The sequence below is a fragment of the Neomonachus schauinslandi genome, chromosome 3 (genome assembly GCF_002201575.2).
Source record: "Neomonachus schauinslandi chromosome 3, ASM220157v2, whole genome shotgun sequence".
NCBI classification, from domain to species: domain Eukaryota; kingdom Metazoa; phylum Chordata; class Mammalia; order Carnivora; family Phocidae; genus Neomonachus; species Neomonachus schauinslandi.
Window position 1 is genome coordinate 70,357,585 of NC_058405.1, and position 27,395 is coordinate 70,384,979.

At 39.0% G+C, this 27,395-nt stretch overlaps 1 protein-coding gene across 1 annotated transcript in view; it reads right to left on the reverse strand.

The window, feature by feature from the left end:
- Positions 1 to 27,395, reverse strand: part of B3GLCT (beta 3-glucosyltransferase) — a 99,372-nt gene that overhangs the window by 49,964 nt on the left and 22,013 nt on the right. The window contains exons 5-10 of the mRNA XM_044913600.1: positions 24,753 to 24,829; positions 24,169 to 24,280; positions 17,455 to 17,591; positions 9,496 to 9,559; positions 3,952 to 4,071; positions 2,201 to 2,270 (exon numbers count right to left, since the gene is read on the reverse strand). Of these exons, the coding sequence (XP_044769535.1) occupies positions 2,201 to 2,270; positions 3,952 to 4,071; positions 9,496 to 9,559; positions 17,455 to 17,591; positions 24,169 to 24,280; positions 24,753 to 24,829 (580 nt within the window). The remainder of the gene's footprint in view (positions 1 to 2,200; positions 2,271 to 3,951; positions 4,072 to 9,495; positions 9,560 to 17,454; positions 17,592 to 24,168; positions 24,281 to 24,752; positions 24,830 to 27,395) is intronic.

The following is a 27,395-nucleotide window of genomic DNA, read 5'->3' on the forward strand; positions in this document are numbered from 1 at the left end:
ATGTTAAGAAAAAAAAAAAAAGAAGATAGCAGGAGGGGAAGAATGAAGGGGGGGAAATCGGAGGGGGAGATGAACCATGAGAGACGATGGACTCTGAAAAACTGAGGGTTCTAGAGGGGAGGGGGGTGGGAGGATGGGTTAGCCTGGTGATGGGTATTAAAGAGGGCACGTTCTGCATGGAGCACTGGGTGTTATGCACAAACAATGAATCACGGAACATTACATCTAAAACTAATGATGTAATGTATGGTGATTAACATAACAATAAAAAAATTTAAAAAAAAAAAAAGAAGAAGAGGAGCCCAGTGGCCTGGCAGGCTCACTTCTATCCAGCAATATGGATATCAAAGTCCCTAAAATCCTGCTGCCTCAGACTATCTTTTCAAACAAACATCCAAGTTTAAAGATGGCTTGCCACAGAAACCCAACCGTGAAAACCTCATAACAGCTTTTAATTAAGTCTCAGGCTTCGGTGACCCCAGATTCAAATTCATAGCAGTGAATTAATGCATCCAGCTTTGGGAGGTTTGGTTTTAATGCTCCTAACAGGCTTTTAAGATTTGTAATTTTTAAAGACCTTTGACTTGAAATTCAAATGTAAAAGCATTTGATGGATATCTGAAGATTATCTCAACCTGATGCAAATAAGAAAGCAATAAACTAGATCATTCAAAATTACTAAATTAAAATTAGCGAACTTCTTTTTCATTTCTGTAGAATATGAAAAATACAACAGGGATGATCCCTAATTTTACTGCTTTACTGTCACTTGAAAAATGTTTCAAAAGAGAAAATACCACCACCACCACCATTCTTAACATCAATATTATGAAAACAGTCACTACTTCCAAGTGCAACTTCAAGATCAAATAAATCAATTTGAACACTTCTGCGGGCTATTTAAAAAAAAAAAAAAGGCAGTCCCTTCATTCATTTCCTTTGATACTCTTTTACAAAATATGTCAAACCTTGTCCCCAAACGCCCTCCCAGATTTGCTCCCAAAAAGCAAAAGGATATTAAATCTAGGTTAATTTTTGTGAATGATGAAAATTTTAACTACTATATTGATTTTTAATAATCTTTAGGACTCCTTGTATAATGAGTGCATATATTAGGTTGATTAATAGGACTTGGCACTTTATATGACTATTTTAGGTAAATATGAAGGTTTATAGTTACATACTTGTATGATACTGTACACATCATAACCAGATTTTAATTGATGTTAATATCTGAATACTTCAATCCCAAATTACAATATTTTTTATTTGTAAAATGTTCCCCTTTAAAGTATAATATTTAAGTATCATATTATCAAATAAATAGTATAAATGAACTTCCCCCATAGCTCCAATCCCACGAAAACGACAGCTGGTTTAGAAATCTCTTCTACACAAATATCACACTCTTGATGAAATCGACAGTCTTTTCATGGAAAAAAATTAAAATAAATGCTAAAATTAGAAAATGCAAAAGACTGTCTAATTTTCAATTTCAGAAAAGTGCAGCTTGAAATAAGGCGAAAAAAGAAAGAAATTATGTCTACTTATATTTAGGATGGGCTTTTTCTTTTACATTATCACCATAACTTAGAATTCTGTAATGACACCAAAAACTTGAATAAAAACAACATTCATCTGCATGCCAAGATTTTCTTAAGAAGGGACCGCTGTGTATAAGCCACCTCTTGCCTTTTCTGCAATATAATCCACTCATGAGTGAATACATATCTTTAAAAAGTTCCCAAGTGTGCATCTACCATAATGTAAAAAGATGTCTTTGAGAAAACATCCTTTTTTTGGCATTCTCTCACCTTGAAATCCCCTCTAACATTGTTCATACAGTTCAGAGCCGGTGCATGGACATGATAGGACATTATTCTGCAAAATGGACTGTTATTCACACATTGTGTCCAAGATTGCCACAGCTGTGCTTTCCCATTTCCAATTTAAAACACTGCTCTGAACAGTATTCAGAAGGGCTAGGGCCACTCATGTTTCGACACAAAACAGTCCCTTCTAATTGATCTTGGTGATTGAAGTGGTATGATGAGGAATACTAACTAAATAACTGCTTTCACTTCAACAGTATATATGTCATTATCCCTTTCTTGAGTTTCTCTCTGGTTTGTAGTTTTTTTTTTTTTTTTAAGGCAGTTGGGATTTTAAAAGTTCAACAAAAAGGAATAACAAAACCTACTTCTATCACCATGAAATTTCTTGCATGTTTTTACTGCAAAAAATATATCCTCTTTCTTCACCGGATTTCCCTAGAAAACAAGAAAACATATATGCATATATGAGTCCGTGTCATATTAACACCCACATTCACACCCGTTAGATCTCGCATGCCACAGAGGTGACCTTCACCAACGTCAAGGACATTCCAGGATTAAGTTTTAGGGGAAAACAGGAACTGTAATTCAGCTGACAAGTCCTCTGACGTCAGCCAGACCTGGGCCCGGATCCCAGCCCTGCCCTGTGCACACGGTGTCATCCAGACAACATTCTTCAGCTCTTGACTTCAGTCTGCTTGTTTCGAAGATGGTCAGAATAGCCACCAGTGAAGCCGCTGTCATTGCTACATTTATTCAGCACATTATAACTGCCCAATAAATGCTAGACACCTTCCCTTTCCTTTTCCCAGCTGGTGAAGATTTTGACAAAGGGAGAAAACCAGTGGTCTGTGTTTGTGTACAACAGGAGCTGACTCTCTCTTGTGGGGCTGGTCTCACTTTAATGTTCAAAGTATTTTTATGGCCCCTTTATTGTCTACCCAAGTCTAGGCTACAGCAACATTCTGTCTTCTGCCAAAGGGAGGATTACTTCAAACACTTGGGTGCCAGGAAGGAGGAGCAATTATGGAGCCCTGAGCTGGCCTAGCCCCAGCTGACCGCTCAGATGAAAGGGGCACACGGGGATTGTGGACAGCCTACACTCAAGGCCACGGACTGCTTCGTGGGGTGTTCTGACCCCTTTATCAAATGTCTTAGGCCTTTCATAATATTCAATCATGACTCAAACATCATCTGGGGCCAGTTTATAGTGACATTTAACCACAGCTTTGTCGTATAACTCAAGACACTAGGAGGTTGACCCCACCAGACTGCCCAAAAGAGTATTAAAAAACAACCAAGCATCATGTCTAGAAAGACAGGAGACAGGTTTTCCCCCTCAGGAACTAAGAAAATATTACAGATTCTCTCCCATTACTGCAATATGTGTGTGTGTGTGTGCGTGTGTGTGTATACATATATTCATCTTTGAATATGCAACACACAGACTTCTGTGTGACCGCCTTGAGAAGAACAGACAACATTTGAGGGTGAGGAATATATTTTCCCTTCTGAGAAAGAACTGTTAACAACTTAGTGAGTTTCAGGGGTCTTCAGGCTCATCCTGGGGACTGGACCAAGGGAATGCCGTAATAAGTAAGTTCATTCTGAAAGCTCTGCTGGACAGTGCAAGGTGAGACCAAATCAAGGTCTTCAGGTGAGAGGAGACGGGCTTGAGGAGAAGGCTTAGGTATAGCAGGAAATGTCTGAAATCACCCTTCTAGGAAGTGGAACAGAAATTCCAGTAGACACATGCTGAATCATCAAGAGAAATGACTCCAGCATACTGGCTCGGAAGAGCTGTGGCAGGCAGTTCCGCACGGAGGCTCCGGTGTGAGTCTGTGCCCTCACAGTCCTCCCTGCCCCTCCCCCAGACTCACGGTGTGACCTTGAACAAGTACTTCTCAGTGCCTCTCTCTTCTCTTGTGTCAACTAGGAGAACAACAGTGCTCACCTGATAGGGCTGTTATTAGTAGAAACACGATCTCTACTTCTTACCTGGCACATAACGAATGTTGGGTTTTTTTCAGTAGATACTTAAAGTGCTAGGACAACGTTATGCACAGCATATAGATTTTCCTTTGATATGCAAGGAAGTTTTTCTTCTATTACTTACACAAAGTGGTAGAAAAGAATGGAATGTGGTGGCACAGTAGGAGTCCACAGCATCTGTACAGAACTCAGGCACTGGAGTGAGGGGAGGCCCATCGCCTTTGTCCCAGATGTAGAGGGCAATCTGTCAGGATAGGAGCCGGCAACAAATGAAAGAACCTGGCCAACACCACAAGTGTAAGAAGGTACAAAATATCTCAAGGAAAAGCAGACCACGTCTTCTATAGAGCACTTAGACTGAACCATATCAATTTGACACTATTCAACAGATTTTTTTTAGATATAAAAATAGCAATTTCTGTGGATCAATCTAATCTTTTATTAACAAGAATCCATAGTCTGTCTGCCAAACAATTCCAAAGTTGTCATAAGCAATTTCAGGGAAGCTATTTTAGGGTTTCTAAAACATCGCAGTGGAAGATGAAAGAAAATATTCCCGTGAGGCTGGTTTTCTGCAGTATGGTAATTACATACCTTGACTAACTGCCTTGCTGAAAACATCTAAAACTGTTGGATAAAATATCTTTAAAATAATTTTAAATGGATTGCTAAATTGCCACAAAAGTATGGAACTTGTGAGGACAAAAATGCAAAAGGAAGAGCCTGGGGAAAAGGGCATCAAGGGTAGTTTCCCTCAGTAGGTGGATGGTAACTCTGGTGATGCTGAGTTTCTGATGGGGGTTAAGAAAATAAAGCCCATGACTCACCCAAGGTGGGGAGTGTTTAAGAGCAAACCCCACATAAAGCTGGGACTTTGGAGCTAGGTGGAGGGGAAAAATCATCTCCAAATCTCCTCTGAGATTTTGTAATCAAAAACCAGACCTCCCTAATTTGTGCCACCAATGTGGTCTAAAACACTTCAAACAGTAATTTAAAGTGGTCCCAAGTCAGTAGAACCCTGTAGCAGTAGGAAAAGCAAATGCAAATCCCTTCCTAGGGAACCCACACCTTAATGTAGGACTCAGAGGATTACCACAGATACAGTTCCAAGCAAGACTACTCAGAGAAAAATCACAGAAAGTACAGGGACGTGAGCTGATGATCAAGAGCCAGCAGACATAACATAATTGGACCCAAAAGACTGCAGGTCTTGGAACTATCAAACACAGATTATAAAATTACTATGTTTACTACATTTTCATAAAGAGAAAATTTCCAAACTTTAGCAAAAAAGTTTTTTAAAGATTATATAAAATAAGCAAATTTGAAAAGAAAAAACTAAATTTTTATTCTAAAAATAAAAAACAATAAATGAAAAATGTAATGGTTAGGATAAGCAGCATATTAGACCCCGGTGAATAAAAAATTAGGGAACTAAAAGATGAAGGCCCCCAAACTATCTGAAATGGAGCACAGCAGAAACAGAGGTGGGAAATGTAAGAGAAAAATTCATAGCGCTAGCACACATCTAAAGATCCAGGAGGAGATAACAGAGAGAACTGGGGTGAGAACATGCTTGAAAAGACAATGACTGAGAATTTCCAAAAATTACCTAACAATCCTATTTTGGAAAGGGTCAATGAATCCCATGCAGGATGTTAAAAAAAAGAAAAAAAAAGTCAGCGCCTAGACATCTAATAGTGAAACTGCAGAACACCAAACACATCTCAAAAGCAGGCAGAGAGAATGGGATTACCTACAAAGAAGCCACGTGAGACCAACGTTGATTTCCCAACACCACAGCAATAACAGAAGCCAGAACACAGTGTAGTAAGGCCACTGTGGTGACAGAAAATAATGGACAACCCAGAATTGTAAACACAAGGTAACTGTGTTTCAAGAACAAAGTGGACATAAATGTTTTTAAAGGGAAAAAAAATGAGAATGTACCACCTCACTGAAGGAAACTCTAAAGGATGTGCCTCAGAAGAATAAAAATGACCCCACCTGGGTACAGCTACTCTGGAAGAGGTTCCTCAAAAAGTTAAAAATAGAGCTACCCTATGACCCAGAATTGCACTACTGGGTATTTACCCAAAGGATACAAACATAGTGGTCCAAAGGGGCACCTTCACCACAGATGTTTACAGCAGCAATGTCCACAATAGCCAAACTATGGAAAGAGCCTAGATGTCCATTGACAGACGAATGGATAAAGAAGATATGGTATACACACACACACACACACACACACACACAGGAATATTATGCAGCCACCAAAAAAATGAAATCTTACCATTTGCAATGACGTGGATGGAACTAGAGGGTATTACGCTAAGCGGAAATAGGTCAATCAGAGAAAGACAATTATCGTATGATTTCACTCATATGTGGAATTTAAGAAACAAAACAGATGAACATAGGGGAAGGGAAGGAAAAATAAAATATGACTAAATCAGAGAGGGAGAAAAACCATAAGAGATTCCTAACTCTAGGAAACAAACTGAAGGTTGCTGGAGGGGAGGGGGTGGGGGATGGGCTAACTGGGTGATGGGTATTAAGGAAGGCACTTGATGGAATGAGCACTGGGTGTTATATGCAACTGATGAATAACTGAACTCTACCTCTGAAACTAATAATGCACTATATGTTAATTTACTGAATTTAAATTTTAAAATGTCCAAAAACATATGATCCCACCTTGCAGGTCTTAGAAGTAAGATGGGATACCAAGCAAAGACAGTGGCAAATACATGGTTAAGCTAATACTGATGTGAATTGCATAAAATAAAGATAATATTTAAGTTGAGGGGTTAAAAAAAAGAACAAAAATACTAATTAATAAAGACCATATAAATTGGGAAGGGGACAGGCTCCCGGGTGGCTCAGTCAGTTGAGTGTCTGCCTTCAGCTCAGGTCATGATCCCAGAGTCCCAGGATGAAGTCCCAGGATCAAGTCCTGCATCAGGATCCCCACTCAGTGGGGAGTCTGCTTCTCACTCTGACCCTCCCACCTCTCGTGCTTTCTCTCTCTCAAATAAATAAATAAAATCTTTTTTTAAAAAACTGGGAAGGGGATAATCAGAGTCCAATGATTCTAAGTCCCTTGAATTTAGGACATCAATTACTTAGCCTTTGTTAGGTTAAGAATGCACGTTAAAATATTTAAAATAACCAGTAAGGTACAGACAGAACTTCCAAAATAGCAGAGGAGGAAAAAAATGGAAAAAGAACAAAAAATAATCCTATATAGAAAGTAAGGAAATTTTTAAAAGAGCCAGAGAGAAAATGGGGGGGGGGGAGTAAATGAAGTGTTAGCAATCAATTCAAATATAATGGTACTCATGTTCAATGTAAGTGTAAATTTGCTACCTGGTTTAAAGACAAAGACTGGCAAACTTGGAGGAAAAAAAGATATGTCCTAAGAGAAATGCATCTAAAAGAGGACACAAAGGGGCTGTAAGAAAAAGATGAGAGATAATTAAAAAGCAAACCCAAAACGAAAGCTGGTATAGAAACAGTCACAGCAACAAAATACATGTTAGGGCAAAGAGCATGACAAGAAATAAAGATGAATTCATAAGAAGGTGTAAAGATTCTAAACTTGTATGCAATTAATTAACATAGTCTCAGAGTAAAAAAGCAAGAGTTGGAAGTTACAAGAGGAGACACTGTGAAATACACCATTATTATGGAAGATCTTCCCATTCCTCCCTTAATAAATGATACATCAAGCAGACCAAAGTAGAAGGAAGGGAGGAAGGAAGATTAACTTATGAGATTAAATCTATTTCTTCCTTAATCTAATAAAGAGACTATTATACCCCCCCCAAATTTTAGCATATACATCTTTTCCTCCATTCATGAAAAGTAAACATGAACCAGGCCACAAAATAAGCCTAAGAATATTTCTAGCTACTGTTATATAGGCCACAATAATGCTAAGCTAGAAATCAATAACACAACACAGTAACAACACACACAAGTATACCGGGTCGCAATGAAAAATGTATTTTTTAAAATGGGTCAGAGTCAAAAAAAAAAAAAGTTTAAAAGCCCCTGTCCTAGGGAAACTCCTGCCAATGACAGTCCAGACACACATCCAAAAAACCCCCTAAAAGTAATGAGTGTAACAGCAGAGAACACAGCGCAGTGCAGAAGCCCGCCACCAGGAGAACGGGTAGGCTGACTGCTCTAGTCACAGGAGGGACTCCTGCCGGAAGAGGAAGTAAGCTCATGAGAGCCACCGCGCATACCGACGTGGATGAGTTCCAAGTTAGAACAATACTCATGGTACACTTTTGTTCACCTGAAGTCCAAAAGGATGCAAAACTGCATAATATCTTATTCAGAGGTACAGTCATATGCTATAAAAGATGAAGAAAAGGAAGAGAGAATTCCAGAAAGTGTTTACTAGTGAGAACGAAGGGGACACAGGAACGTCACATTCAGGTAGTTTCAAAGTGACTGGTCATGTTCTAGCTCTTAAGCCAGGTGGCGATTACATAGATATTTTGACTGATCCTCATACCTTTCACATACGTTAGAAATATTCTTTGTAGGTATTTAGTGTTTAATAGATTCCCGAACCTGGGTAGCTATACCAAAGTTCACTCTTCATTAAAAATATCTAGGCAGACCTGTGCTTTCTTTTTTTTTTTTTAAGATTTTATTTATTTATTTATTTGACAGAGAGAGACAGCGAGAGAGGGAACACAAGCAGGGGGAGTGGGAGAGAGAGAAGCAGGCTTCCCGCCGAGCAGGGAGCCCGATGTGGGGCTCGATCCCAGGACCCTGGGATCATGACCTGAGCCAAAGGCAGACGCTCAATGACTGAGCCACCCAGGTGCCCCCAGACCTGCGCTTTCAATTAGTCATTCTTTCCTTTCTATGGGAAGGAAGAAAGGTTTTTTACATGTATATTTCTCCCCCAATAAGCTATTTCATCACATGCAAACAGCCAGGAAGGTAAAGCCTTGTGAGTGCCCTTTTGCTCCTGGCATGCTGCCAGCACTCCAGGCCTGAGTGACATGTCAAGATTGACGCCCCCGTCCTAAGATACAGGTTCCTACAGCGTGAAAGGTGGGGCTATTCTAGGCAGTCAGATGTGCATGTGCCTGTGAATGAAACCCATGAAGAAACCTTCTTAACAATGATCCTGGAATGGTTAATGATGGGACACCTGCCTCCAGGATGACTGGTCACAGGTGTCCACCAAATGCCAGGGATGCTGGGGTCCCAACTGGCATGCCACACACGGCTGCCTGCTTGGGACCCACTGGTTCAACTCTGCCCCAGAGAACCAAGGAGAAAGACGTGACCAAGGCATTGTGCAGCCAAAGTACCAAATAAGAGCAAAGGTGCTCTGATGGCAGTTTTGCTTGTTTTTAGAAATCCACCTTTGCACCCCTCCACCTAGCTTAAAAAAAAAAAAAATCAAGGTTCACAGATGCAATCTTTTTCACTGTTCCTCCTCCACCTACATGATTAAAATGAGCGTACAGGGAAAGACCTAATTTTCTGGAGAAGAATTACCTTGGTGGGGAGACATGCATAGGTGCATTGGGGGGTAGGGGTGTGCTGTCAGGGAATAAAAAAAGCCACCTTTTATATCAAAACACATGAATTCTTGATTACTAAGACTTTTGACAAATAAACCATGACGTACCTCATGTTTTAAATCTATCGTAAAGTCGGATTTCAGGGATTCACTCTTTAACCTCTTGGTAAGCCTAGAAAATAGATACAATTTGAGATTTTTTTTTTTAAATCAGAAGAAGCATCAAACAAGAATAACACAGTGAGACTTTCTAATGTTTGAAAACAGATTAAAAGCACACATTTTAAGATAAAATTAAGAGTTTCATATTTCCTTGAGGCAAAGCACTGTGAAAATGGAATTATTTGTTGAGCAGGAAATGAATGCAAGCCTTTTTTTGCAAATGTAGCATTCATTGTTTCAACATCTGGCAAATACTATAAAATACAATACAATAAATTAAATGCCTTATGTAAAACAAAGCCACAAAGTTTATTGACTCCTGATAAGTGTATTAACTCCTGACAGAGAAAGAAGACAGAAAAGGGAAAAAAAAAAAAAAAAAAAAGCTTGCATGATAGAGAAACAAAAGTTGCTACTTTTCAGTCTTGTGCTTTTAATAACCCAAATGAACTATAGCTTGTGGAGTGTTTAGGGGAAGAGCGCATATGGTTTGTGGAAAGAAAAAAACATTTCATTTCAAGTCCTTTTCTTAAAAGAAATCTTCAGTGGCTCCTTCTAGTACAGATGAGAGCCCCATCATTCCCGTCCACTGTCCCCTAGCGTCTCCGTACTTACCCGCTACACCCACAGCATACACCTGCCCACTGTTCTCTCTTGCTGTACCTCTGCCTGGTACACCCACACCCAACCTTCACATGGCAAACTTGTCGTCAAGATCAAGCTCAAGGACACCTTTTCTGTGGAACTTTGCCAGACTTGCCCACCGGCATAAATGGAAACTTCCTTTGCTCCCAGAATAGGAAGCAAGCTCCATTAACTTTATCACACACATCCTGTTGTGTATACGTTCCTCTCTGTGCTATAGCTTCTTTGTATCGCCAGCACTGCCCACTGTGCCTGGCCAAAAGGAACACTCAGTGAGCAGCCTGAATGAATGAGGGCAAGATATTCTTTGATTCCAAGCTGTGTGAGGTAGAATTACATACTTATGCAGACCGCTGAAATACCATATGGTTCTAGATCTGTCATAGGCTAGAGACCAGACCATCGGTTTCAATTACAAACCCCCTAACACGTATTTTAACTGCAAAATTTTAACTGCAAACACTCCTTTTCCTTTTAAAAGGAAAAGTAGAAATAAGTTTCAAAACTCTTTACTGAATTTTCAACCTAGTTGAACCACAAAGATTTCTTTTTTTTTTTTTAATTTTATTTATTTTAGGGAGAGACAGCACAAGCGGGAGGGGCAGAGAGAGAGAGAGAGAGAATCTCAAGCAGACTCCATGCTGAGCACGGAGCCTGAAGTGGGGCTCGATCCCAGTACGCTGAGATCATGACCTGAGCCGAAACCAAGAGTCAGGTGCTTAACTGTGCCACCCAAGCACCCCAAGACTTCCTTAAAAATTTACTTTTAATTAGAGGAAAGAAAGGACACAGGTTATAATTTATGTTTAGTATTAAAGCATCTGTCTTGGAGTAGATATTAACGCAGCTTGGTGGCGGGTAGATCCAAACAGCCCACGTAATCTCGGTCACATTCCTGCTCAATACCTGCCCTCAGATTTGTCAGTAGGAGTGGGTGAGGATACACAGAGACAATGTTCTCAGACACACTCCCAGTATATATTAACAGAAAAAAATCCACCCTGGCATGGATTCTCATCCAGTTTGAAGTCTGCTCAGTTAGAGCTAGTTTTTATAAATAAACAATATCAAGGTAACTTTGGAATCTGGACTCATGCCAAGAGCCTTCAAAATCCGATCAGACCACATTCAGACTCTGAAGACAGAAAAAGTCATACCTGGGCTTCCTGCCAGAGGCAAGGGACACGGAGTTGGGATGGGAACCCAATGGCATGTGACATCCATTGTTATATGGCCATGCATCACAGGCCCCTTCTTCCTAGACAACAAAATACCTCTGACTTGTTACCCTAAACATGCTCTCTGCTTTTTTGACTTTTTAAGTTTCTTTCTCATTCAATTCTTGAAAATTTGTATTTGGGGGAAACTTCAGAGGGGCAAAACTTGAAGAGCACTGAATTTCTTTAACATGGACAACGACTAATTTGAGGACACACAGAGATGTAGACTGGCATTTTTAAGTGACTATGTCTAGCAGCCCATGCAGTCAACCATAACCTTAAGTGATGGTCACCTCAGCATCACGAAGGTCACGATGAGTCAGCCTCACTGACACCCGGAGCATAAGTCAGTCACCTTGCAAATGTGTTTTTAGTTCTAAAAGTGTACAGGGCGTTCACCTGATTTAAAAGGCAAGTCCTAAAAGTGGGAGAGCCCCGCTACACCCACAGCATACACCTGCCCACTGGTTTCACTTTTCTATACAACAAGACAGCACAAGGGTTTTCCAAATGCGAATTTCAGTAACCAACAATTCCAAAACACACACACACACACACACACAGTTAAGGTCAGAAATTCCAATTACTTAGATAAAATATCTCCTCATTAAATATTCAGTTCCTGGCACATACGACGTTTGATATTCAGCTTTCCTATTTTTAGAAAGCTAACTAAGTCATGTCCCAATAACACAGCTCTAAAGACATAACCAGCAAGACTGGAAACTTGCAACAGACAGGGGGCCCCTTCAACTCCATATTAGAAGTTCCTAGCTGACTTTTATAGTCCCATTTGTGAGCTAGTCAAAGGAGCAAAATATTGAAAATAATCTAGGTAAGTTTTACTGGTGGAAAAACAACAGAAAAAAACCAATAACATCAACCTATTTGAAGAGATCATCTTATTGGAAATTTCTCCAAAAATGCAAGTATATTCTTTTATTGACACTATTGTTAGAAGATCACCCAGATGGATCACCGGGAAATGTTAGGCAGTGTTAAATCAAAACTCACTAATGTAGGATTGCTAGGGCAAATAATGTTTTCGGTGGGAAATAGTCTAAAAAAGTGTGTGTCGTGAAATGTTTTTAAGTAACCAGTTTTTCTGATGACCTGAGCAGGAGAAATACGTAAGTAACTATAAACAGTTGACCTACCTACTGAGTGGGCCATAAAATCAAGGAAAGGAGGCAGAGGGAATCCCCACTCCTGTAGTTTGTGTGGTAGACTGCCTACACAATACAGAACTTCCCCTTCCTTCTTCCTAAGAGACTTCTAGTTACTGAGCCCAATAACTGGGCTCCAGGGTCAGAATTCATTTGATCCCAACCAAAGCACTGAAATTCCCAGCAACTGTTAATAGTCCAGGAGCTGGTACATGCCTGAAGTTGACCCAACCAACTTCAATCAGACAAGATCCAACTAGAGATTGAAGATAAGCACTTACATTTCAGTGGTTAGAGAGGTTCTCCACTGCTGAACATAAACAACAGAACATAAACAAACAGAAACATGTAGCCTTTTTTGCCTTGAATCACAAGAAGAACCCAGATTTAGGATGAACTGCTGCTGTATGTGGTCTCAGGAGGCTGTGCACTAAGCATGAGAGAGAGAACCAGCATCCTCAATAACAGTAGGATGCATCAACCAACACAGACTTCACCTTCCAATTACAGTAATAATATTTCCTTAATCCAGCATGCTAACTAATATAGTTAATTACAACCATATTAGTTATAACTATAATAGGAAGAAATAGCACATTAGCTTTGGAACTGGGAAAACCAACTGGAAAGATCCAATTTTGCAGCCAGTGGGGCTAATTGATACTTTATGCCTCCTTTAGTTCTAAGTATAATACCAGTTTCTTGAAGAATGTATAGAATCTCCTATGAGAAAACCATTTTTAAATAGATCTTGGCCATACCATAGTTGCTATGCTAGATGGGTTACATTATTTTGTTTGTTGGATTACTTGTCTGCATCACAAGAAAAAGGAAGTATGGTATCAGGTAACTGGAATTTTGAATTTGGTACTCTGGGGGAGCCTACATTTTCATTCTGTTTTGTTTTTGCTGGAAGGGAAAGGGAGGAGAGCCAGAGAAGACCATGGATATTAATTAACTACAAACATTGTGCAGTGTGTTGGCAATCGTTCAGTGTTATGGAAGCAGATGACACTGAATGCAGAAGGTTAACTGGCGCCTTATTCCTCGATCATGCCCGAGTTACAGGGCAACTGCTGGAAATTTTTGTAACTTGTATGGAAGATTAGTCTTTTGGCCCCAATTCCCTTATGCGGTCCCTTCCATACCCTACTGCAGTGACATGAGGCCCTCCGGCCTCTCCCACATCTCAGCAGAAAATATTCCTCAGCTTGACAAGAAAGGGAGTAAGCAGCACTTGTCAACAGATGTTTTCAATGACTTCGTAAAGACGACAGACATGTGCGGGTACAACTACCTCTACAGGGCGCCAAGCTGTCTGTAACACAGTCTCCCCTTGAGAAGACGTGTGTCTTGGCTAGTGCAGAGCCTGCAGCCCCAGTTCACAAAGCCCCTGGGAGTTAGCCGCATGGTGAGCATGTGGTAGTCAGAAGATGAGCATGAGCCAGAGCCAAGAGAACCTGCCAGGACTCGGACTGCCTCTCCAGCTTATAAGCAGTGAAGCCAGAGGGCAGAATTTACAGACCCAAGAGGTTTTATAGAACAGGTTTTGTAGAACAGAACTGCCTGCATGCCAAGCAATGAGTTGGGCTAAATCGTCCTTTAAGAAGGTCCGAGGAGCCAAAGATGTGTTCAACATGGATTACTTCTATCCACCCGGTTTAAAAGTTAGTCAAAAGGAAAGCAATAAAGCTGGTGCAGCCGCTCTGGAAAACAGTATGGAGGTTTCTCAAAAAGTTGAAAATAGAGCCACCATACATACCCAGCAATTGCACTACTGGGTATTTACCCCAAAGATACAAATGTAGGGATCCGAAGGGGTACATGCACCCTGATGTTTATAGCAGCAATGTCCACAATAGCCAAACTGTGGAAAGAGCCAAGATGTACATCGACAGATGAATGGATAAAGAAGATGTGGTATATATATACAATGGAATATTATGCAGCCATCAAAAGGAATGAAATCTTGCCATTTGCAACGACATGGATAGAACTGGAGGGTATTATGCTGAGCGAAATAAGTCAATCAGAGAAAGACATGTATGACATGACCTCACTGATATGAGGAATTCTTAATCTCAGGAAACAAACTGAGGGTTGCTGGACTGGTGGGGGGTGGGAGGGATGGGGTGGCTGGGTGATAGACATTGGGGAGGGTATGTGCTATGGTGAGTGCTGTGAATTGTGTAAGACTGTTGAATCACAGACCTGTACCTCTGAAACAAATAATCCATTATATGTTAAAAAAAAAAAAAAGGAAGAAGAAGATAGCAGGAAGGGGAAAATGAAGGGGGGGAAATCGGAGGGGGAGACGAACCATGAGAGACTACGGACTCTGAGAAACAAACTGAGGGTTCTAGAGGGGAGGAGGGTGGGGGGATGGGTTAGCCTGGTGATGGGTATTAAAGAGGGTACATACTGCATGGAGCACTGGGTGTTATATGCAAACAACGAATCATGGAACACTACATCAAAAACTAATGATGTAATGTATGGTGATTAACATAACAATAAAAAATTTAAAAAAATAAATTAAAAAAAGAAAAAAACTAATGATGTAATGTATGGTGACTAACATAATAAAAATAAATAAAAATAAATAAATAAAAGGAAAGCAATAATTAAGTTCCTTATTACACCTAACTCAGTAAAAGGTGAATTGAATCCAGCATCAAGGGGCCCCCAAGGTCCTTGCCAGATGGGGGATGGAAAGAAGTGAAACTCTAAACTACAGGATTTGTCTCCTGGATGAGTGGCCTCCTGGATCGGGAGGGAAGGATGGAGAAGGGCATTGTACTGGCTTCAGAGAGATGGTTATATTCCAGGCTTGCTGTACAAGATCTTTGCAGGTCCATGGGTTTCTCTTTAGCCTTGGGGGGGAAGAAGGTAGCACCTGTGCTCAGAGTACTGCATAGCACAAGTTATAGCTGTGCTTGTCCCTCTCTCAAGGGACTTGGCTCTCCAGGAAACGGAAGACAAACAGACTTAGGAAGAGCTTCTAACCCCCAAGTCAGAGAAGCCACAGCCACCGGAACTCGTGTGGAGGAGTCAGGCCATGTAATGCCAGGCTATGAAGCTAAGGACAGAGAGTGAGGACAGAGGGGAGGAAGGCCATCACCAGGACGAAGAATCTGGAAGGCACAAGGAACAGCTCTGGGGCTGGGATGTGCCGCTCATGGCTCTGGAGAGTCCAGACTAAACACAGGTAGCCAGACGGGCCCGACCACCAGGCTGCTGGATACAGTGGGAAAAGATGTCACGGAGGCTCCCGGTCTTCAAGCTACAGCAAACCCAAGCTTAATTCATATGAAAATAAAGACGACCCAGGACTGCTGAAACAGAATTATCTTCCCCTCACTTCTGCAGAGAGCAGAGCCAGGCAGTGCAGTTTGAGAAGGGAATGACAACTCTCTCTTCTCGCTCCCCCTCCCCGCCTGCCCAACCTGTCCAAGAACAGAGCAGGGAAAATGTGTGGGCCCTCCTAGGCATGTCTGGCACAGGCTGGGGGCAGGGCATCCTTGCCTGGTATTCTCAGGACGGGTCAATGGGTCACACATTTTAGTTGGAGATAAGAGAATCCACTCTGGCCAGTTTAAGCACAAAGTACACTTATTAGTGCATACAGATGGCTCACAGAATTACTGGAAAGTCTGAATAAAGAGACTCTAGGCTGAGATTCCAAGAACAACCTCCAGATTGATACTACAGAAACAGGTAGCCGAGGAGCTGTGGCCTCTGCCACCATCAGGAAGCTGCGACATCAAGAAGCTACCGTCTCAGCTGCTAGCCTCCACCTGACCCCTCCTCTATCATGACCTCTCAAGCCAAAAGGACCACCATGCATTGTCTCATTGTCTCCTTCTCCATATAACTCAGTTCCCAAAACAGATTTTCCACAGCGCATCAACCTAATGGAGCCTAGCTCACGTAGCTGCTGTCTAGTAGGAAGGAAGGCTATATAACATGGAGGTGGTGGTGGTGTCCTTTTCTGGATTCTACATTGGGAAGGAGGGTCTCACACTGTAAAAACTTTCAAACGTCAGTGGAGTGGTTAGTAAGTGTTGGCCAGCCACAAATGACAAGCTACTACTAACCTGGTATGACTGCAATGGACTAAAAAGCTCTCCGAGACTCAAAACCCTAGAAACAGCAAACCTGATGTAAGAAATAACAGACACCCTTCCATCTTTGAAGATAGAAAGGCCACAACTGCTTTATCAACTTTCTATTCCCTAAAGAACAAAAACACATCATAATTAATCTGAGGCATTCAAATTAAGAGCCTGTCAACAATCCTATTTCTCCTCAATTGCGACTTAATTATCTTTACTTTTCACATTGAGAAAAGCATTACGGCAATTATACGCGCAAATAGCTAGGTACGACTGTCTACAGAGCCTCTGGTAACTGTCCCTCCTGCCTGGCCCCTGTTTAAACGTGTATACCCATGAACATAATCTGTCATCAACTCCCACCCCTGGGCATGTTACAGATTCGTTTTCTTACTGACGATCAAAGTCATACCTATAGTTAACTAGATCTATTAATAATAGTAATAACACTTGTGGATATAGAGTTCTCAGGGCACTTATGCGCCCTCCCTTGGGCTCACCTTATTTTGCAGGTGAGGAGGAGAAAACAGAAAACAGATGAGTAATCAGTCTGGGGACCAGTACATGACAGAGGAGAAGCAAGACCCTCAGGTACCGGCTCCTGTTCCAGGCCTTCCCACTCCACCACACGCTGCCTCCCACTGCAAAACTCACCTGAGATCTATAAATCATAGTACTCAGTAAAATAAAAGTTGATCCGCGCGTGCACACGCACACATACACACACACACACATGCACAAAGTCTAATAAATTCTTACTTGTTTACAAGTGGAATACTAAGGGCCCAGCCAGCAGCAAAGTCTGGATATTTAAAAATTGTAGGATTTTCAGAAAAGGCATAATGGTGAATTATTGTAGATTCTTCATCATGTAATGCTTTTCCTAAAAACCATTCCTGTTAAATAAAGATATAAAATGTCATTTTCTTATAAAGAAGATGTGGTATATATATACAATGGAACATTACACAGCCATCAAAAAAAGAATGAAATTCTTTACCATTTGCAACAACCTGGATGGAACTAGAGGGTATTTATGCTAAGTGAAATAAGTCAATCAGAGAAAGACAATTATCATATGATCTCATTCATATGTGGAATATAAGAAATAGTGCAGAGAACAAAGGGGAAGGGAGGGAAAACTGAATGGGAAGTCGTCAGAGAGGGAGACAAACCATAAGAGACTCTTAACTCTAGGAAACAAACTGAGGGTTACTGGAGGGGAAGGGGGTAGGGGATGGGGTAACTGAGTGATGGGCATTAAGGAGGGCACATGATGTAATGAGCACTGGGTATTATATACAACTGATGAATCACTGAACACTACCTCTGAAACTAATAATACACTATATGTTAATTAACTGAATTTAAATAAAAAAAATAAAAGTAAAACGTATTTCAAATGTACATCCAAAAAAATAAAAACTAAAAATAAATGACACTTTCTTAAAAAGCCATATAAGACCAAAAACAAAGTCATATCATTAATTCTAGTTAATTAAATATTCTGGGTGATAGAGAATTAGCATAGATTATTAGTTTCTAAAGAATTTTAATAAAAACATAATTAATGTTCTATGATAATGAACATGGCATAATCTTTACAAAGAGAATAATTTAGTATATCAACAGGATGAACAAAATGTTAGTCATCATTATGCCATAAACACATAAAAGTGGTATTTTACAGAAAATTCCGTATCAAAATACTAATAAGGCAAAGAAAACTGTGTTCCTTTATGCCCTACTGAGGTTTGCAAAGAAGAATCTGAAAAATTCTTTCCAGAATTAGTGCCTATTTTATTCATTTATTCACTCACTCGATTAACATTTATTATTGTTATCAATTAACATTTGACATTTATTCCACACCAAGTGGGAACGCAGCTTACACAATAGTGGGAAAAGAGAAAATAAGTAAATACAGTAGGGTCAGATGGTGACTGCAATGTGCTAGGATGAAAATAAAACAGAGCACCTGGGGACTTCCCCTGCAAAGAGAGAGAAAGCTCTCATGAGCTAATAACTGAACTGAGAGTAAATAATACCAAGGGGCCAGCTATGCACAAATCTGGGGAAGAGCCATCAAGGCTGTTACTACAAAGTCCCAAGGTGAGAACAAGCCTTGATACATTTGATAAAAAAGGAAGTCCAGTGTGCTAGAATATGCCAGGTATGGGGAGAGGGTATGAAAGAGACAGGCAGGAGACAACCCAGTGGAAAGCAACGCAGACTTTACCCCAAGTGCAGTGGAAGACCTCCACTTCCGGCCACAACAGAATAGCCTGGATCAGACCTGCTCTCCTGCTGAGAACAAGTATGAATGCTGGAGAAGATGGGACTCTGCAGCCTTCCTGGACCGAGAGAGGGGTTGGAGCTTGAGGCTGCCCAGAAGGTAGAGATTTAAGAGGATCCAGAAAAATGAGCCCCAAATTCTGAATATGATTTCCCTTCAACTCCTACACTGAAGGAAAAAAAAGAAAAAGAAAGAAGGAAAGAAAAAGAAAACAAGAAAAGAACCAAGAACCAAGTGGAAAGCAGCAGTAGAGAGGCTAAGTGCTGACCGAAGGCTTCAGCAGTGGTGTTGGGGAGCCCAAGGCCCAGGTACAGGGTCTGCTGGGAGAAAGGGGTCTGTAAATAGACCTACCCAAACAACGTCTACAACCCAGAAGAATATTAAATGCTCCTATATGTAGGGATATCATCCACAGCCTCTTTGATTTTTCACATAAAATATCTGGCATTTAGTGAAAAATTACCAGGCATGCCAAGAAATAGCACCAGAACAAAAACAAAGAGAAAAATGAGAAATAGAGATGCACAGATAAGTCAAATGCTGCAGTTATAAAAAAAGAAATAAGTATTATTCATATCTTTAAGGAAATAGATGAAAAGATGAAGAATTTTACCAAAGAGCTAGAATAATAAAAGTCAGGTGGAAATTCTAAAACTGATCAATGCAATAACCAAAGTTCGGAATCCAAGAGGATATTAGACACAAGAGAAGGATGGATTAGTGACCTGGAAGGTAGTAAGTCAGTAAAAAACATCCAGTTTGATGCACAAAAAAGAAAACAAAGGAAGAAAATACAGAAAAAGAGAATAAAAGCAATATGAGAAATAGTGAGGTCTAAAACACATAAAACTGAAAGGCCAGAATAGGAGGGGAAAGAGAATGGAACTGAATCAACATTTGAAGAAATAGAGGCTTAGATTCTTCTAAAACTAACAAAAGTCATCAAACCATAGATTCAAGAAGCTCTATAAACACCAATAAAGTACTGAGGAAACCCCACAGAGTCATATGTTGGTTGAAAAGACCAAAGTTTGAGAAAATCTTAAAAGTAGCTTCAGGGGAGATGGGTGTGTACACATTTCTCTTAAAGGAACTAAAACAAGACATACAGTTGAATTTTCAATGGAAACAACAGAATGTAAAAGACAATGGAACAACATCTTTACAGTGATAGAAGAAAATCCCTGCCAGCCTAAAATGCTGAATCTAGTGAAGCTATCTTAGCTGTGGGGGCAGTTTTTGAACAGGTGAGTGGTATGATCTGAATTACCAAGAGGCTAGATTATTAGGATGGCAAGAGTAGAAACCAAGAGACCAGCAAGGAGACTCTAATAATTGTCAAGGCAAGAGATGATGGTAGCCTGGACCAGAGTGGCAGTATTAAATAGGGAGAGAGGATGGAAGAAGATGTATTTTGGAGGTAGTCTCAATGGGATATGCCAACACAGAGTTAAGGGAAAGGGAGGAATCAGTCACGAGTCCTAGGTTTTTTTATATGAGCCAATGGATAGACCATGATGCCATTTCTGAGATGAGGAAGACTGAAGATGGGAGAGGCATTAAAAACTCAAGTTTGGCGTATGTTGAATTTGAGGTTCCGATTAGACAAGTGGGGGGATGCAGTAGGGAGTTTGGTACAGGAGCAGGGAGCATATGGCTCATTCCCTTGGTTCCTTCATACTCTGCTCAAAAGTGACCTGATACCCTATATAGAATAGTAAGCCCACCCCCAATCTGTCCCTTATCACTCTCATTCTGCTTTCTTGTTCTCCGTAGCTCTTACTACCATCGGACACATTGTTTGCATTTTTGCTCCTTGCCTATCTCCCCTGCCACAAGAATACCCCCCTCCTTGGCAGGGAAACCGTCCATTGTGCTCACTGCTATATCCCCACCAGAAGACCTAACATGTAATAAGTGCTCACTAGTTTTTGTTAAATGAATGGAGCAAGCCCAGGAGAGCTTCAAATGGCAACCACCCTGTTAGAGAAACTAATTTAAATCAAGCACCCTAAATGCTAAACATTTTGCATATTTTCTCTGTTATCCAACCAACCCCACCTCACTCCCTGCTCCTTATCAGAAAACAAAAACAGGAGGGACACCAGATTATCTCTTCTGCTTGTGGTTGTGTCCCAAATACCTCCCAGACCCCTGGTTTTGGTCAACACATGGGCAACCCATTAACATAACTGTGTGCTTGGCTTATACAGCTACATCACGATTTTCTTGACATTTTATGGATATTTTAAATCATCACTGGGCAAGAGGGATAATTATAAGGTAAATGGCTTTGGCTTAAGATAGAAATTCAAGATCTTTTTAAAAAAATCAATGACATAGGACTTTCTCAAACTGCTAAACATTACCCAATACAAAAATCATCACATTTAACATACCATGTCAATATAGTTTGTTTAAAGAAAATAAAGTAATTCAGGAGATTTTCAGTACCTTTCTCACTAATCCTTCACTGTTACAATTTCCTGCTGCAAACATAACTTTATGCAGAACATGTTTCTATGTTTTTTGTTTTTGTTTTTTTAAAGATTTTATTTATTTATTTGAGAGAGAGAGAATGAGAGACAGAGAGCACGAGAGGGAAGAGGGAAGAGGGCAGAGGGGGAAGCAGACCCCCCGCTGAGCAGGGAGCTGATGTGGGACTCGATCCCAGGACTCCAGGATCATGACCTGAGCCGAAGGCAGTCGCTTAACCAACTGAGCCACCCAGGCGCCCCATGTTTCTATGTTTTAACTCCTAATGGCAGTGTCCAGCTATGACCGAGTATATAAGATTGTTTCCCAATACTGGGGGGAGGGGTTACTATATAAACTAAGGGAGAATTTATACAGAATCTGTGGAAAGAGGCACTCCCCCATCCTGCTTAACAATTTTCTTAATAGTTTTACAGTAAAGACAATTATAAAGATAAACTGTAAAATAACAATTCAGACAATGTTCTATTAGTATCTTAGAATTACTCTTTACGAGAACCCGTGCTTCACTTCTATTAAAAAAAAAATCAAGACATTTCAGCAAATGCACACTCATATTAAAAGCATACAGTAGGAAAAAAAGAAAGACTCCAGCAAGATATGGAAACTTATAGAAATCACCTAGAAAGGCAATTTAACAAAGATTAATTACTTTAATAAAGATTTAAATTCTCCATTTAAAATATTGTATAATTGTAAATTTGCGTAAGAATGACAGAAAGATATTGAAGGGGAAAAACATCTCAGAATCCAAAAAAAAAAAGACTGATGCTCTAACACGCTACATAATTATTATTTTAATATAGTTTATTTGTATCATTATCAGAGCCAGTTTTGCTTTTTTTCTAAAATTTCAAATGGTAGGGGAAAAAAAGCACACTGGTTTGAGCTAACTTGAACATTATGTAATCTTTATTTCCTAATGCTAGTTTCAAAAGAAATAAAGCATCCTAGATTTTTTTTTAAAGGTTGAGTTCAGAAAAGAGGGGGAAAACATCTCATTTTACCTCTGTTCTATACTTGCTTTTCATGAACTTGTTTTGAACTTTTAAATTTATCATTCCAATTTTCATTAAAAAGCACAGTGAGTCACCATCTTCTGCAAAGAATTAGAGCTATGGATAATGGAAAAATAATCTCCAGGTGAAATGAACACTAGGAGGAGATTAAAACTCCTACATTCTAAAAAGGATTTGGGAGTTTTTCTCAAGTCAAAAGGAAACATAACAGCCTACCAAATGTTTTACACAAAACATGGCCAAAGTATATAGATGCTGGTTAGCATCATCTGAAAAGACAGGATAAGACACATTTATAATTCTTCTCTCCTTTGAAGGATTTTTCTTTTTAACCTAAAAACCTTCTCATTCAATTATATCTGTATCTTTCCAGAAAGCAAAAGCATAAAGAGAAATCATAATGGACTCCTGCGGTTTTTAAAGAACATCGAAACCAGTGGCTTTGTTAAGCTAACAAACTTTCCAGTGTTTGAGGATGATCACTGTTGCCCAACATTATTCGTCCACATCAATAAACCAAGCAGGCACCCAGAACCACCTGTCCTTCCCCACATTCTCATTAAACATGATTTAGTTCTGGAGTGGGACCAGAATAGGGGTGGGCCAGGTGTCCAGTGGTACCTGAAAGGGCCCAATTCTACTTATTCTAAGTTTAAAGGATTCCATGTGGTGATCTGGGTATAACCCGGGCTTCTCCAAGAGAAATGAACAGCCTGATTACTCTCGACATATCTCCAAGGCATCCTCCTGAGACACGACGTAGCCCAGCAGGAAAGCGGACATTACAGAGTTAATCAGTCATTCACAAATACTCATTAACCACGTATTAAGTGTTAAAAACTCTGCTCAGTGCTAGGGACTTAGAAATAAACAAGATCCAACTGCTATATTATATCTGCCCAAAATAAAATCTGAAAATATGAAAGATAAGGATACAGAAAGTAACACTGGACTTTTTTTTAGCATTAGATTTCTAACACAAGAAGCATCCCTTCTTACTTCCAGACCTTCTCAGATTTTGTTCCCTCTGCTTAAAATACTCTCTTTCTCTCCTATTAACTCTTACTCATCCTATAGGACTCAGATTAAAGGTCACCTCCTGTTCTGACCCTCAGAGATTAAGTTTGATGATGCCCTGCCAAGTGCTTCTGATAGCACCCTATGTTTCCCTTACTATAAGACCTTTCACTTTTCATTGTTTCCTTAATGGTCTGTTTTCTCCTGCCACTCTGTATCAACCACGTCATCAAGATCCTTGTCTGTCTGTCCTAGCCCCTGCTATCATAGCACTTGATACAGAATTGGCAACCAAGAAATACTTCTCATCTAAAATAATATGTGGTCATTGTTGACAAAGAGAAATAAGCAATTTAAACTTATTTCTTAACTCTGGGTTATAGCTTTTTAACTCTCTGAAACTGCTCACACATATAAATAGATTTTGTCATTTAAAAATGGTTCACTATAAGTTCTATCCCTCCAAAAGCTATAAAAACCTCAAAAAGAATTATTTTAGCATTACTTCTAGATATTCAACTATTATTTCATTCTTTTTAATTTTAAATTAAGTGTTTTTATTAGTTTAGAAAACTTCTTAATCAAAATTAAATCTTCTTTTAAGATCCTCTAGTAGATAAATACCGATATTAAAATTATATTCACCTTTGATGGGTCATATCTTCTGAGTGTTTCTAAGAGTTCTGGAATTTGTATTCTTGTCTCCTCTTCACAGAAGAAAATCCATGATGAATTTCTGCTATATGTTACAGAAAAGCTGACAAAGAGAAATAGGTTATAGTAATCACTTCTATAAAATGAGTTTATAATAAGGTTTAAAACTAATAAGAAAGAAATGAAAGACATATAAAATGGCAAGAAATCTAGATTTTTCCCCTACATTTTTCTTCGATGTATAGTTTCAGCTTATGGGAAAGCCAGATACTAATGGTTTATAAAACAGCTAGAGTTCTTAAAGTTAATTCTCTCCATAACAACACCGGTCCAGAAGGTAAATAATTTCCAAATGTAAGTATCAAATCTATCAACATTTTAGCATTTAAGAAAGCAACATATTTAAAAACAGAAGCCATTCATAATTAAAAGAATCAAGAAAGTTGGGTAATGTAGTAGTCATAAAAAACAGAGTTCAAATTTACTTTACTTATTGACTCTTACTAAGAAAAGTAGGGAGCATAGGAGTATTCAGGTAGAAATGTCAAAATTTACACATTTCAAATTAAACATACTGTGGTAACAATGGAAGTATGGTCCATGCACCTTCCTGCTTAGACAGCTGATGAAGAAGAAGGACTCTGGGAAGTTCCTAAAGAAACATTATCAAAGAGGAGAAATAAATAAAAATACAATATGATCATCCCAATTTAAAAAAAAAAACTCAATTTTTAAATGCAGGTATTTTTGGAAACCTGACATTTTACTCTTCTACTCTCTTTTTTCTTCTCCTCAGGAGTTATTAGAAATGAGAGATGTTGGCTGAATCCACTTAACCTCTTTATCACCTACGCATGGAATAGTGCTGAAGACTCCAAGAAAGGTCTTCAGTGATACTAGGAGCTGACCTGAAATTTGCAGATTTGCAAAGGTGACCAGAAGGGAAAAGCCCAGAAGCAGTCAGGGATAACAGAGAGGCATAGAAACAGCTTTCACTATACATACCACAGGTAGCAGACGGAAAATACGTCAGCTAAACAAGAGGGTGTATATAATATCCAATTTATCTCATGTAAAAGAAAAAAATTTAAGTGCCCTTAAAAAACTAAAACACCATGGTAATAAAGAGTTTGGGGTCTAAATACTAGAAATATAACCTTTAGGTACTCAGACAATGAGAGTAATAATAGACTTTGAAAATTTATAAACATAGGAGGAACTAAGATTCAGAAATAAGATACACCTATGGTTAAATAAATATGCATACATATACACAGAGAAAGAAAGAGATTAATATGTTTAAGGCTATGAATGTTAGCTTTGAAGTAAAACACTATTCAATATATTTCATGTTATTACAAGCCCTAAGTCAGATATATTATAATATGCTTGAATACCACCCTCCCAACAAACTTTAGTGTATTCTGTGTTTTATTCAATTTCTTGGTAACTGTTGCAAACAAAAGACATTGAGAATAAGTGCCTAAATATTTGCACTATTACTACACTAATGTAGATTCCATACCAGCCTTTAAGTTCATATAAGTTCATTATTTCAGGAGAATGGTTTTCAATATAAATCTTTGGAACTACCAAAGTCTCATTTCTTTATTTTATATAACATTTATTTTAACTTTCATGTATAAATATGAAATGCCATAATAGTAATCAAAGGTTAAATCAGACTAGCAATATGACATGACATAGAGAAAAAAACAGCTGAAAGGCTGAATTAACAGCTACTCAGTATACTCAATACAATTTGGGCTTTCCTGCTGTTGATTATGAATTATGCAGTAATTTTCACTGACTTTGAAGAAATGGCTATATATATATCTTATATATATATATATATATATATACACAGATACGCATATATTCATGAGGGATTATGTAAAAACAAAAATCATGTGTGAAGAAAACTAATAATATTAATAGTTGTATAAAACTTTCAAATAATTATGGCATGCTAATATGAACTAGTTAGAAAAGAACATAGCAAATACTTTAAAAGGTTTTATAAGAAAATAGGTAGGGGCTCCTGGCTCAGTCCATTGAGCATCCGACTCTTGATCACAGCTCAGGTCTTGATCTCAGGGTTGCGAATTCAAGCCCTGTGTTAGGGTCCATGCTGGGTGCTGGGCATGGAGACTACTTAAAAAAAGAAGAAAGAAGAAAGAAGAAGGAAGAAGAAGGAAGAAGAAGGAAGAAGGAAGAAGAAGAAGAAGAAGAAGAATGACCTATTGTGTAGCAATTGAAAGTATAATAATGAAGACTTTGTAACCATGGAACTGTCTTTATGTTAAATGGGAAAACAGACATGATTCCAAATATGTAAAACAAATTCATACATGAACAGAGACTGGAAAAGAACCAGAAAAATGAAAATATTTGTGTCAAGAGAACCAAAGTATTACATCTATGCTTTTAAAATCCTTTAATGTAGCTAAAAGGTAGTTTAGTTTTAAAAGTTTCTTGAGGAAAAATGAATACACCTCAGAATTCTTCTTCCATACAAGTCCTATCCTTCCTGGTTACAGGAAGTATATAGTGATGTCAGCAGGTATCACAGGAAGGCTGTGAGGGCACCTTCCCGGCAAGGATGCAAAGACAGGCTTATGAATAATCTGTCATGACAATAAAAGTAAGAAGGCAAAGTCTTAGCACAAAGGAGTGAAATTCTAGTCAAAAATAAACTCTATGCATTACTAGTGAATTATAATCATCCCTATCACCATTCCTTTTTGTTTACTAAGTCATATGCCTGGTTTCATATCTGCTTCGGTCAGTGAACACAAAAATGGCAATCAAGTTTTCTGTACCTGCCTACCTCCAAATAGAAACATTTCAAAAATTAATGGGCTGTGTTTATAACGGTCTCCAAAGGTGTGTGAATACCTTGGTCTCAAAAATATGCCTACCCTGACATTCAGAAACTCTTGATTAACCCAAGGTCATTTCAATTATAAATAAATTTTCATCTGCTAATCCTCAAAAAGGCCCAAGAGCTTTTATTCCTGTTTTTTATATATACACATATATAGTTGTGTGTGTATGTGTATTTATATACATGTATACATAGATATATTCTATGTGAATACACATGCACATATGTTCATACGTATTAGCACCTCTCAGATACAGTAATTTAAAAGGTTACAATAAAATTTTCTATTAAATGATCTTATCTCAGTTTTTACTACTTGGAATTGTAATAA